At 42.6% G+C, this 14,723-nt stretch overlaps 1 protein-coding gene across 1 annotated transcript; it reads left to right on the plus strand.

Moving 5' to 3' along the window:
• The first annotated feature begins 3,967 nt into the window (after positions 1-3,967).
• LOC142109512 (uncharacterized) lies at positions 3,968-14,507 on the plus strand. Its single transcript, XM_075193694.1, has 10 exons — positions 3,968-4,214; positions 4,549-4,687; positions 5,101-5,402; positions 5,523-5,730; positions 5,815-5,952; positions 6,520-6,645; positions 13,510-13,730; positions 13,851-14,058; positions 14,143-14,280; positions 14,370-14,507. The coding sequence occupies exons 1-10, from the start codon at positions 4,141-4,143 to the stop codon at positions 14,505-14,507; spliced, it is 1,692 nt and encodes a 563-aa protein (XP_075049795.1). The 5' UTR covers positions 3,968-4,140.
• Positions 14,508-14,723: the final 216 nt, after the last annotated feature.

A 14,723-nucleotide genomic window follows, 5' to 3' on the forward strand; every position in this document is an offset into this window, starting at 1 on the left:
CCCCAAAAAATATATATACAATTTGTCATTGTATATAATAAATACAGGCTGCTAGCTACATATATTTACAGATCTCTAAATAAAATTGGTTTAAATACAACATTTATATGCAATAGAAATATATATTTATTGGACAACTGGATAATAGAATGTACTAAATAAATGAGAGCTAGAATCTGGTTGCTATAAGCAACATCTCAAACTCAGTTTACTATCCCTATGTGTTTTTGCCAACAAAAATAACTGAAATGCTAATACATGCATACATGGCAGTTGTTTGTAATTCTATATAAAAGGAAACAATTATAAACAAAAACATATGTAATATTGTATTTACACTTTTGTGAGAAGCTAAGATCGTGCATCACTTTTGCACGTATATATATTAATACACACATTAAAGTGAGCATGTTAAAAGAAGTGTTTTTTTTTTTTTTTTTTTTGCCATAACCCCAAATGGTAGCTAACATTGTTCAAAATAGTTGAGTTCAAACATACACAGATAAATACCACTTACTTTTTCTGGATGGCCTCCATTATGATAGGAAAGGCAGGATTTTAGTTTAGCAAAATGGAAGGAGATCTTTCTTGACTGCAAATGCTTTCATAATGGAGTTTTTAGAGGACTTTATAGTGGTAGCTTACAAAATGAACCAGAGACAACCTCAGGATAATTTGCAAAAGGTGTAAAAATTTACAGTTTTGAAGACAAGAGATTCCTGAGTCACTTCTAACTCATTAACACTAGAATGACATTTTGACTTGTAAATGATGTATGTATGCAGCACAGGAGATTCTAAAACAAGGTTATTGTGACACTTTATTTTATATATGTTCCCAATTCAGGGATATGGGAACATTCCATTAAAAAGCCTGCATTTGCTTTGTTATCTGAATTTTGCATTTTGTGGCAGCTCATATAATTTTCTTGCTGCCTTAATGGAGCAGCTACAGACATTGTCTGGATATTTACACAAAGTATCTACAGGGCTCATTCATGTGCAGCGAGAGTGTTGTGAAAGGAAATGGCTAATAAAGGTGTCTCTCAGGTATTCCCATCAGATTTGTGGCTCCAGACATATTTACACAAAGCACATCTCACACCCAACAGATTTACATCCCTAGCTCAGAGCCATGAGATGCAATATTTCATCTAAAGAGTAGGGATCTTCAATAGCCCTTTTCTTGCTGAAAGGGACAATGAGCAGACATATATAAATAAAGCCCCAGGATTTAAATAATTCACAGCTGACTTGAGTATACTTGGCTGGGGGAGGAATTATGGAGCGAGTAATATAAATAAATATTTAAACCGCAAATGCGTTCAATTGTGTTCTAAGGATGATGACAATCAGACAATGTGAGATAAATACCGATATGAATTAAAACAAATATTTACTGAAACATTGTCTAACTACTCAGTTTGTTAGACAAATGTTGTCCCCTCATCATCAACATCAACATTTATTTATACAATGGCCTGTGTAGCTATTACATAGTTACATTATTTTACATAGGGACCTGAATAAACTTTCTTTTACCTCATGAATTATCATGGAAAAGAATCATGATTGTATAGAATTTTTGTTTTTTCTCTAAACCAAATTTGTGTTAGAATTTCCTGGGTGCTGAGACACAAGATCATTTATGATATAGTTGTCATTTTACATAGGGATCTGAAACAACGTACCTGTCCCTGAGGAATCAAATAGTAATTTTCAGAATCTTAAATGATTTCACCTAAGTCTCTCTTGAAATGTAGAAGTTAGCAGAGTTTTATCTATTGGTCAGGGGATTGATATATTGCAGTAAAACACTGCCCACAGATAATAAAAGACCTTTCCTTGTAGGAGGTTACAAAACATTTTGTAGTGAGAGAATATCTTAGGAGCTCCCTTCAATTGCTGTCTGATCACATTTCATACTTTTATTTCATAATGGAGAACCTAAAAGCCTCGTAAGTAGACTCTATTTATCTCTCATTGTCTAACTATTCATTGTTTGTTTTTTAGACAAATGTTTCTCCCTCCTCCCAGCCTGTGTAGCTATTAGTTTGTTAATTAGGCTCCCTCTCAATCTACAGGTAACAGGACAGTCCTTGTGGGAGAAGTGACAAATTAGTAAAAACTTCTTAGGAGAATACTCAATCACTACTTTGTTTGATGATATCCCAGATGTTTAATTCATGATATATATGGACTTTGAAATGTACAGATATCTGTGAAAAGTGAATGATATAATAGGTAAAACCAGCCGATGCTAGGGATGAATGTCCTGGTGAATAAATGTAGAGCGCTGTATGACAGTAATGAATAAATACAGACTACTAGCTACATATATTTACAGATCTCAGTAAATAAAATAAAATTTTGAAAACGACATGGGATATGCAATAGAAATATCATTTATTTAGTACATTCTATCCACAGATGTCCAATATATAGAAGTAGAATCTGGTTGCTATAGGCAACATCATTTTTTCTAACCCACAGTTAACTAAAGATATCCATGTGTTTTGCAAACAAACACAGGCCTGAAATACATTAACAACCCCCGCTGGCATCGCAGTTGTTTGTAATTCTATATAAAAGGAAACATTACATATTTTTGTGTGTGTATATATGTATGTATATATGTATATATATGTGTGTATATGTGTGTGTATATATATATATATATATATATATATATATATATAATTTATATTTTTGCTAGATAATGTGAGATAGCTAGATATATAGATAATGTGAGATAGATGGATAATGTTAAATAGATAGTGGCCTAGTGTTTAGCACGTCTGCCTCACAGCACCGGGGTCATGAGATCGATTCCTGATCATGGCCTTATCTGTGTGGAGTTTGTATGTTCTCCCTGTGTTTGCGTGGGTTTCCTCCGGGTGTTCCGGTTTCCTCCCACACTCCAAAAACATACAGGTAGGTTAATTGGCTGCAATCAAAAAATTGACCCTAGTCTCTCCCTCTTTGTCTGTCTGTGTGTGAGTGTGTGTCTATAGTAGTGAATTTAGACTGTAAGCTCCAATGGGGCAGGGACTGATGTGAGTTCTCTGTACAGCGCTGCGGAATTAGTGGCGCTATATAAATAAATGATGATATCTACACACGTGACGCACTATCTTAGCTTCTCACGGAAGTGGATATAATTATATATAATTAAATATAACCCGGTTTCCTCCGGGTGTTCTGGAGGAAACCCACGCAAACACAGGGAGAACATACACTATCTATCTCACATTATCTAGCTATCTATCTCACATTATCTAGATATATATATATATATATATATATATATATATATATATATATATATATATATATATATATATAATTATTCATATCTTTACTAACATTCATTTCCATCCACAGTGAAAGAAGAATGCCTATTGTCTGTGAGTTCTGCCTCAAACCATATAGAGAGCTCTTCACACATCTCCGTAGGTCTTGCAAGAAGGGTGCTTCGACTGAAGAAATTAAAAAGATTTCTGATAGAGCCCGTTTTGCCACCCTTTCCTTCCTCATGAAGGGAAGAGTTCTGAATTATGAAGACTTGAATAGACTACAATGCCCTGACAGTGTCATAGCCTTCTTGGAGGGAAAGGGCAACATAATTAAAAATAAGCCCCTCTCAATGACAATGTAAGCATGATTTATACATTATATTTATATAGGTGCAATTATGGGTTTATTATACAAAATTATTTTGTTCTTTAAACTATCTTTATGTGTATTTAGGTCTTCATCCACCATTCCCCAACCAGGCGTATCGTCTTCATCCACCATTCCCCAACCAGGCGTATCGTCTTCATCCACCATTCCCCAACCAGGCGTATCGTCTTCATCCACCATTCCCCAACCAGGCGTATCGTCTTCATCCACCATTCCCCAACCAGGCGTATCGTCTTCATCCACCATTCCCCAACCAGGCGTATCGACTTCATCCACCATTCCCCAACCAGGCGTATCGACTTCATCCACCATTCCCCAACCAGGCGTATCGACTTCATCCACCATTCCCCAACCAGGCGTATCGACTCATTGGGCCGCTCGCCTCAGGACCGGAGCTACTTTGCAAGTACCTGCAGTCACCAGTGATGAAGGAAGAAGGTCTCTGCAATCAGATGATATGGCAACGGAAAACCAGGCAGTGGAAGGTGATGAGGAGGAATCGCTGTCTAATGCAGGGGAAGAGCCAAATGGGTAAGTACATTGTCCATGTGATCAGATCCACTGTTTATAGCTATTTCTGTAGCAGATGGAATAACGGTTGGGGTGATGGAAGGTTGATAGATAATAATACCACACAGAATTGGTGGAGTTTATAGGTGTGAGAAGTACGTACCTATCAGTGATATATAAGATCACATATATGCTGCAGAACACATTAACTTTACCATAACTCATCTGTTTATAGTTACTGTTACTTATTAATGGCCAGAGATATTCATGTTAGAAACAGTAAGTGTGAAAGTACCAGATAATGTGTCTAATCCACTGTATGTTGTCCCCCCTTGCTATAATTTTCTCCCATCAGGCCGAAATGGTCTGTGGTGGTACGTCAGAAGATGCAGCAAGCAGGGATGTATGGAAAGCATTCCTTGAGGACACCAATGCTGAGCGGCTTCAGGGACTATTTGTTCGAGACTTTAGGAGTAATCCACAATAAACAAGAGGTAATGGCTTATTTTATATATTTGTGCATGTTATTTCCATTTCCAATTGGACCTGCATGAGATAGTAGTACATACATTTTCATTTTCTGTTTATTTCTCACTTTCACTCTTCAATCTTTCAAGCTTCAACATTCTTCTCTCACTTATGTTGTCAATATTGGTGCCCACAATAGTAGTCCTGATTTCTTCAGAGCCAAAGGACATGAGATAATGAATAGGATTAACTAATTCATCTATATCAGAGGGGATGACAGGATGTTATGACTTGTCCTTTCTTCAAGTTATATATGCCTTGTATTTTATCTCTCATTTTACAAAGCTCAGTCTTGTAGCATTGTTACCAGTAATTCTCAACTAAATAACTCAGCTGACTATTTTATAAAACTCATATCTCCCCCTCTCTGTATACACAGGTGGAAAATGTTGCGCGTTATTTATATTTCATGGACCCAGTAAATGTGTCCATGGATTTTGTGACCAACATCGAAAAAACAAATCTGTTTTTTAACAAACTAAGAGAACTGGGTCTCTGTAACCAAACAATATTTAATTATCTAAAAAATTTGAGGAGATTTATTGGTTATAAAACAACAGCCACCAATGTGGCAGCAAATGATCCACCGCTCTTTCAAGCCTGCGTCCATTTTCTCAACGTAACGAATGCAATTCGGAAAAAACTGAGCAAAGGCGTATCAAAGGAAAGGGTCGTCAAAAGGTGAGATCAATAAACATGAATGACATTTAGGTTTTGACTTTATAGTATTCTTGCTACACTAATTTGTGACTTTTCAATTTACTTCATTTTTAATCCACATTTTTCTTATATGATCTGCAGGTTTAACACATTGACGACAGATTCCTTGCAGCCAGAGGACTGCCGCCGGCTACTGGAGGTTGCAAAACCAGAATTTTTGAATTGCATCCATCGTGCTTCTACTGCTAAAACACTAACTGTCAAACATCAGCTCAACATTCTCTACTACCTGGAGGCTTTGCTCATTCTGAAACATCTGCAAAGACCTGGAGTGGTTGCTAATATGACTGTAAGTACTATTGGATGTTGATGACTTAAACTTTAAAATATAAAAGTGGTCTTTAATGTTGATGTTATATCTTCATATTCCTAGGTTGAGGAATGGCACAAGAGGGTTCCTCACAACTTCACATCGGAGGGAACCTCTGAAAAGCTTGTTGTTGTAGGAGTGAAGCATCACAAAACTGCTACACAAGTGGCCACATTCGCACTCACAGAAGTAGAAGAAAGGGTGTGTTATTAGATCAAAGTTACAGATTGAGTTACTATATGGAGAATTCTTGCTGTACTGATTATTAACAGATCTTTATTTTTCCCTAGTGGTTCGACACTTATTACACCAAAGTTCGACCTTCCATGATAAACGAAGATGCACCCGAGGAAACGTTTTTTATACATAAAATCCTATTGCAACAGGATGTAAAAGAATTCATATCATTGTATGAATTCATATCTTTGTATGAATTCATATATTTGTAAGAATTCATATCTTTGTATGAATTCATATCTTTGTATGTCCTTTACCGACAGCTTGGCATGGTGTTTTAGATATGTTTTTTATACATAAAATCCTATTGCAACAGGATGTAAAAGAATGCATATCATTGTATGAATTCATATCTTTGTATGAATTCATATCTTTGTATGTCCTTTACCGACAGCTTGGCATGGTGTTTTAGATATGTTGTACTTTTTTCCTCACTCACGGCCAAGCTGTCCCGGCCAAGCTGTCGGTTCCCCCCTCCAGGCCAAGCTGTCGGTTCCCCCCTCCAGGCCAAGCTGTCGGTTCCCCCTCCAGGCCAAGCTGTCGGTCCGCAGCCCAGGCCAAGCTGTCCGGGCCAAGCTGTCGGTTTTCGGCCCAGGCCAAGCTGTCGCGGCCAAGCTGTCGGTTGGGACTTGGGCCAAACTAGGTAAACGTGCCCAGGTACCTCCCAGACCCCGGGGAACCAGCAGGCATGGTCCCCGCAGGCCGGGGGACCCCCGGAGCCTGTGGCCCCCAGGGGCCAAACTCTGGAAAAGCACCCAGGGACCTCCCAGACCCCGGGGAACCAGCAGGCATGGTCCCCGCAGGCCGGGTCCTTACCGACAAAACTGCACATGCTAGAGGCATTTTCTTGCTCTTATGGGTCCAAGAGTATCCCAGACTCTGGCTTTGGCCTTAAACTTTAGCAGACAATCCCATCTTTCAGGGAACATTGAAAGCTAATCAATAGCCCCTCCAGAATCGGAGAAATCGAGGTTTCAGCCCCCCACCCCTGCTTCCAGAAAGGTAGGCCTGAAAAGGGTGGATGGGGGAACATCATTCAGTTGGGCATAACTCTGCAGTGCAAGGCCGTAGAGAAGTGAGGAAGGACTCCTTGGAAAGAGGAGGGTGGGGGCTTCAAGTTCTCTATTAGGCACCTGGGCCTTTGGGGCCCTTGGAAGGGCCAGACTCACTTTAATTTGTTGAAGGTTTTATGACAGCTATTGCAAGGTGCTAGCGCCCTTGGCTCAATGCAATGCCCTTCCTGGGGACCCACAATTATGAGACTGGTACAGTTGAACAGGGGGGACTCTGAAGTGTATGCGGTTTAAATTCGGCATCACTGACCCATTTGTAAGCGGAGAAACACCCCTTGAATATTATCAATCACAGGCGGCATAAAGCCCCAGGAGGCTTATACCTGGATACCCTATATTCATCATCTCATATCTCAGGCCCCCTTAGTCCTCCAGGCTTTATAGAGGGGTCATAATTTAAAGGAGAGTCTCAGCTCTTTCAGGGTACCACTGGAATTGTAATAGACCCAGGAGAGCAAGAGATATCGACATTCATATCGTCCTATTACGTCTTAAGGCCTTACCGACAAAACTGCACATGCTAGAGGCATTTTCTTGCTGTTATGGGTCCAAGAGTATCCCAGACTCTGGCTTTGGCCTTAAACTTTAGCAGACAATCTCAGCTTTCAGGGGACATTGAAAGCTAATCAATAGCCCCTCCAGAATCGGAGAAATCGAGGTTTCAGCCACCCACCCCTGCTTCCAGAAAGGTAGGCCTGAAAAGGGTGGATGGGGGAACATCATTCAGTTGGGCATAACTTTGCAGTGCAAGGCCGTAGAGAAGTGAGGAAGGATTCCTTGGAAAGTGGAGGGTGGGGGCTTCAAGTTCTCTATTAGGCACCTGGCCCTTTGGGGCCCTTGGAAGGGCCAGACTCACTTTAGGTTGTTGAAGGTTTTATGAGAGCTATTGCAAGGTACTAGCGCCCTTGGCTCAATGCAGTGCCCTTCCTGGGGACCCACAATTATGAGACTGGTACAGTTGAACAGGGGGGACTCTGAAGTGTATGCGGTTAAAATTTGGCATCACTGACCCATTTGTAAGCGGAAAAACACCCCTTCAAAATTATCAATCACAGGCGGCATAAAGCCCCAGGAGGCTTATACCTGGATACCCTATATTCATCATCTCATATGTCAGGCCCCCTTAGTCCCCTAGGCTATATAGAGGGGTCATAATTTAAAGGAGAGTCTCAGCTTTTCAGGGTACCACTGGAATTGTAATAGACCCAGGAGAGCAAGAGATATCGACATTCATATTGTCCTATTACGTCCTAAGGCCTTACTGACAAAACTGCACATGCTAGAGGCATTTTCTTGCTCTTATGGGTCCAAGAGTATCCCAGACTCTGGCTTTGGCCTTAACCTTTAGCAGATAATCTCAGCTTTCAGGTGACATTGAAAGCTAATCAATAGCCCCTCTAGAATCGGAGAAATCGAGGTTTCAGCCCTCCCACCCCTGCTTCCAGAAAGGTAGGCCTGAAAAGGGTGGATGGGGAAACATCATTCAGTTGGGCATAACTCTACAGTGCAAGGCCGTAGAGAAGCGAGGAAGGACTCCTTGGAAAGAGGAGGGTGGGGGCTTCAAGTTCTCTATTAGGCACCTGGGCCTTTGGGGCCCTTGGAAGGGCCAGACTCACTTTAATTTGTTGAAGGTTTTATGACAGCTATTGCAAGGTGCTAGCGCCCTTGGCTCAATGCAATGCCCTTCCTGGGGACCCACAATTATGAGACTGGTACAGTTGAACAGGGGGGACTCTGAAGTGTATGCGGTTTAAATTCGGCATCACTGACCCATTTGTAAGCGGAGAAACACCCCTTGAATATTATCAATCACAGGCGGCATAAAGCCCCAGGAGGCTTATACCTGGATACCCTATATTCATCATCTCATATCTCAGGCCCCCTTAGTCCTCCAGGCTTTATAGAGGGGTCATAATTTAAAGGAGAGTCTCAGCTCTTTCAGGGTACCACTGGAATTGTAATAGACCCAGGAGAGCAAGAGATATCGACATTCATATTGTCCTATTACGTCCTAAGGCCTTACCGACAAAACTGCACATGCTAGAGGCATTTTCTTGCTGTTATGGGTCCAAGAGTATCCCAGACTCTGGCTTTGGCCTTAACCTTTAGCAGATAATCTCAGCTTTCAGGGGACATTGAAAGCTAATCAATAGCCCCTCCAGAATCGGAGAAATCGAGGTTTCAGCCCTCCCACCCCTGCTTCCAGAAAGGTAGGCCTGAAAAGGGTGGATGGGGAAACATCATTCAGTTGGGCATAACTCTGCAGTGCAAGGCCGTAGAGAAGCGAGGAAGGACTCCTTGGAAAGAGGAGGGTGGGGGCTTCAAGTTCTCTATTAGGCACCTGGGCCTTTGGGGCCCTTGGAAGGGCCAGACTCACTTTAAGTTATTGAAGGTTTTATGAGAGCTATTGCAAGGTGCTAGCGCCCTTGGCTCAATGCAGTGTCCTTCCTGGGGACCCACAATTATGAGACTGGTACAGTTGAACAGGGGGGACTCTGAAGTGTATGCGGTTTAAATTTGGCATCACTGACCCATTTGTAAGCGGAGAAACACCCCTTCAAAATTATCAATCACAGGCGGCATAAAGCCCCAGGAGGCTGATACCTGGATACCCTATATTCATCATTTCATATCTCAGGCCCCCTTAGTCCCCTAGGCTATATAGAGGGGTCATAATTTAAAGGAGAGTCCCAGCTCTTTCAGGGTACCACTGGAATTGTAATAGACCCAGGAGAGCAAGAGATATCGACATTCATATCGTCCTATTACGTCTTAAGGCCTTACCGACAAAACTGCACATGCTAGAGGCATTTTCTTGCTCTTATGGGTCCAAGAGTATCCCAGACTCTGGCTTTGGCCTTAAACTTTAGCAGACAATCTCAGCTTTCAGGGGACATTGAAAGCTAATCAATAGCCCCTCCAGAATCGGAGAAATCGAGGTTTCAGCCCCCCCACCCCTGCTTCCAGAAAGGTAGGCCTGAAAAGGGTGGATGGGGAAACATCATTCAGTTGGGCATAACTCTGCAGTGCAAGGCCGTAGAGAAGCGAGGAAGGACTCCTTGGAAAGAGGAGGGTGGGGGCTTCAAGTTGTCTATTAGGCACCTGGGCCTTTGGGGCCCTTGGAAGGGCCAGACTCACTTTAAGTTGTTGAAGGTTTTATGAGAGCTATTGCAAGGTGCTAGCGCCCTTGGCTCAATGCACTGTCCTTCCTGGGGACCCACAATTATGAGACTGGTACAGTTGAACAGGGGGGACTCTGAAGTGTATGCGGTTTAAATTTGGCATCACTGACCCATTTGTAAGCGGAGAAACACCCCTTCAAAATTATCAATCACAGGCGGCATAAAGCCCCAGGAGGCTTATACCTGGAAACCCTATATTCATCATCTCATATGTCAGGCCCCCTTAGTCCCCTAGGCTATATAGAGGGGTCATAATTTAAAGGAGAGTCTCAGCTTTTCAGGGTACCACTGGAATTGTAATAGACCCAGAAGAGCAAGAGATATCGACATTCATATCGTCCTATTACGTCCTAAGGCCTTACCGACAAAACTGCACATGCTAGAGGCATTTTCTTGCTCTTGTGGGTCCAAGAGTATCCCAGACTCTGGCTTTGGCCTTAACCTTTAGCAGATAATCTCAGCTTTCAGGGGACATTGAAAGCTAATCAATAGCCCCTCCAGAATCGGAGAAACCGAGGTTTCAGCCCCCCACCCCTGCTTCCAGAAAGGTAGGCCTGAAAAGGGTGGATGGGGGAACATCATTCAGTTGGGCATAACTCTGCAGTGCAAGGCCGTAGAGAAGCGAGGAAGGACTCCTTGGAAAGAGGAGGGTGGGGGCTTCAAGTTCTCTATTAGGCACCTGGGCCTTTGGGGCCCTTGGAAGGGCCAGACTCACTTTAAGTTGTTGAAGGTTTTATGAGAGCTATTGCAAGGTGCTAGCGCCCTTGGCTCAATGCAGTGTCCTTCCTGGGGACCCACAATTATGAGACTGGTACAGTTGAACAGGGGGGACTCTGAAGTGTATGCGGTTTAAATTTGGCATCACTGACCCATTTGTAAGCGGAGAAACACCCCTTCAAAATTATCAATCACAGGCGGCATAAAGCCCCAGGAGGCTGATACCTGGATACCCTATATTCATCATTTCATATCTCAGGCCCCCTTAGTCCCCTAGGCTATATAGAGGGGTCATAATTTAAAGGAGAGTCCCAGCTCTTTCAGGGTACCACTGGAATTGTAATAAACCCAGGAGAGCAAGAGATATCGACATTCATATTGTCCTATTACGTCTTAAGGCCTTACCGACAAAACTGCACATGCTAGAGGCATTTTCTTGCTCTTATGGGTCCAAGAGTATCCCAGACTCTGGCTTTGGCCTTAAACTTTAGCAGACAATCCCATCTTTCAGGGAACATTGAAAGCTAATCAATAGCCCCTCCAGAATCGGAGAAATCGAGGTTTCAGCCCCCCACCCCTGCTTCCAGAAAGGTAGGCCTGAAAAGGGTGGATGGGGGAACATCATTCAGTTGGGCATAACTCTACAGTGCAAGGCCGTAGAGAAGCGAGGAAGGACTCCTTGGAAAGAGGAGGGTGGGGGCTTCAAGTTCTCTATTAGGCACCTGGGCCTTTGGGGCCCTTGGAAGGGCCAGACTCACTTTAAGTTGTTGAAGGTTTTATGAGAGCTATTGCAAGGTGCTAGCGCCCTTGGCTCAATGCAATGCCCTTCCTGGGGACCCACAATTATGAGACTGGTACAGTTGAACAGGGGGGACTCTGAAGTGTATGCGGTTTAAATTCGGCATCACTGACCCATTTGTAAGCGGAGAAACACCCCTTGAATATTATCAATCACAGGCGGCATAAAGCCCCAGGAGGCTTATACCTGGATACCCTATATTCATCATCTCATATCTCAGGCCCCCTTAGTCCTCCAGGCTTTATAGAGGGGTCATAATTTAAAGGAGAGTCTCAGCTCTTTCAGGGTACCACTGGAATTGTAATAAACCCAGGAGAGCAAGAGATATCGACATTCATATCGTCCTATTACGTCTTAAGGCCTTACCGACAAAACTGCACATGCTAGAGGCATTTTCTTGCTGTTATGGGTCCAAGAGTATCCCAGACTCTGGCTTTGGCCTTAAACTTTAGCAGACAATCTCAGCTTTCAGGGGACATTGAAAGCTAATCAATAGCCCCTCCAGAATCGGAGAAATCGAGGTTTCAGCCACCCACCCCTGCTTCCAGAAAGGTAGGCCTGAAAAGGGTGGATGGGGGAACATCATTCAGTTGGGCATAACTTTGCAGTGCAAGGCCGTAGAGAAGTGAGGAAGGATTCCTTGGAAAGTGGAGGGTGGGGGCTTCAAGTTCTCTATTAGGCACCTGGCCCTTTGGGGCCCTTGGAAGGGCCAGACTCACTTTAGGTTGTTGAAGGTTTTATGAGAGCTATTGCAAGGTACTAGCGCCCTTGGCTCAATGCAGTGCCCTTCCTGGGGACCCACAATTATGAGACTGGTACAGTTGAACAGGGGGGACTCTGAAGTGTATGCGGTTAAAATTTGGCATCACTGACCCATTTGTAAGCGGAAAAACACCCCTTCAAAATTATCAATCACAGTCGGCATAAAGCCCCAGGAGGCTTATACCTGGATACCCTATATTCATCATCTCATATGTCAGGCCCCCTTAGTCCCCTAGGCTATATAGAGGGGTCATAATTTAAAGGAGAGTCTCAGCTTTTCAGGGTACCACTGGAATTGTAATAGACCCAGGAGAGCAAGAGATATCGACATTCATATTGTCCTATTACGTCCTAAGGCCTTACCGACAAAACTGCACATGCTAGAGGCATTTTCTTGCTCTTATGGGTCCAAGAGTATCCCAGACTCTGGCTTTGGCCTTAACCTTTAGCAGATAATCTCAGCTTTCAGGTGACATTGAAAGCTAATCAATAGCCCCTCTAGAATCGGAGAAATCGAGGTTTCAGCCCTCCCACCCCTGCTTCCAGAAAGGTAGGCCTGAAAAGGGTGGATGGGGAAACATCATTCAGTTGGGCATAACTCTACAGTGCAAGGCCGTAGAGAAGCGAGGAAGGACTCCTTGGAAAGTGGAGGGTGGGGGCTTCAAGTTCTCTATTAGGCACCTGGGCCTTTGGGGCCCTTGGAAGGGCCAGACTCACTTTAAGTTGTTGAAGGTTTTATGAGAGCTATTGCAAGGTGCTAGCATCCTTGGCTCAATGCAGTGTCCTTCCTGGGGACCCACAATTATGAGACTGGTACAGTTGAACAGGGGGGACTCTGAAGTGTATGCGGTTTAAATTTGGCATCACTGACCCATTTGTAAGCGGAGAAACACCCCTTCAAAATTATCAATCACAGGCGGCATAAAGCCCCAGGAGGCTGATACCTGGATACCCTATATTCATCATTTCATATCTCAGGCCCCCTTAGTCCCCTAGGCTATATAAACTAAGAGAACTGGGTCTCTGTAACAAAACAATATTTAATTATCTAAGAAATTTGAGGAGATTTATTGGTTATAAAACAACAGCCACCAATGTGGCAGCAAATGATCCACCGCTCTTTCAAGCCTGCGTCCATTTTCTCAACGTAACGAATGCAATTTGGAAAAAACTGAGCAAAGGCGTATCAAAGGAAAGGGTCGTCAAAAGGTGAGATCAATAAACATGAATGACATTTAGGTTTTGACTTTATAGTATTCTTGCTACACTAATTTGTGACTTTTCAATTTACTTCATTTTTAATCCACATTTTTCTTATATGATCTGCAGGTTTAACACATTGACGACAGATTCCTTGCAGCCAGAGGACTGCCGCCGGCTACTGGAGGTTGCAAAACCAGAATTTTTGAATTGCATCCATCGTGCTTCTACTGCTAAAACACTAACTGTCAAACATCAGCTCAACATTCTCTACTACCTGGAGGCTTTGCTCATTCTGAAACATCTGCAAAGACCTGGAGTGGTTGCTAATATGACTGTAAGTACTATTGGATGTTGATGACTTAAACTTTAAAATATAAAAGTGGTCTTTAATGTTGATGTTATATCTTCATATTCCTAGGTTGAGGAATGGCACAAGAGGGTTCCTCACAACTTCACATCGGAGGGAACCTCTGAAAAGCTTGTTGTTGTAGGAGTGAAGCATCACAAAACTGCTACACAAGTGGCCACATTCGCACTCACAGAAGAAGAAGAAAGGGTGTGTTATTAGATCAAAGTTACAGATTGAGTTACTATATGGAGAATTCTTGCTGTACTGATTATTAACAGATCTTTATTTTTCCCTAGTGGTTCGACACTTATTACACCAAAGTTCGACCTTCCATGATAAACGAAGATGCACCCGAGGAAACGTTTTTTATATCGACATCGGGATTGAAAATTTACAATGTTTCTGTCTATCTTCGCTGTTTTCATAATCTGTAAGTGCAGTCTGGTAGATAATAGACGTTCGTACAGTACTAATAGTGCAGTTCATGGCAGCAGTAATGTTCTACCTACACTTTACATTGATGATCTTATTATACACAATGTATAAAGTGGTATTACACATCTACATATGTTTAGTTGCACTATATATAACAATACACAATACAACATACTGTCACCAGCTGCTGATCAGAAACCTGCACATTATCTGCC

Source organism: Mixophyes fleayi, assembly GCF_038048845.1.
Source record: "Mixophyes fleayi isolate aMixFle1 chromosome 2 unlocalized genomic scaffold, aMixFle1.hap1 SUPER_2_unloc_1, whole genome shotgun sequence".
NCBI lineage: Eukaryota > Metazoa > Chordata > Amphibia > Anura > Limnodynastidae > Mixophyes > Mixophyes fleayi.

Coding starts and splice junctions, on each gene's coding strand:
- LOC142109512 (XM_075193694.1), top strand. CDS start 4,141: ATGGCAACGGAAAACCAGGCAGTGGAAGGTGATGAGGAGGAATCGCTG. Junction 4,688..5,100: donor TAATCCACAATAAACAAGAG/GTAATGGCTTAT, acceptor CTGTATACACAG/GTGGAAAATGTTGCGCGTTA. Junction 14,059..14,142: donor GAGTGGTTGCTAATATGACT/GTAAGTACTATT, acceptor TCATATTCCTAG/GTTGAGGAATGGCACAAGAG.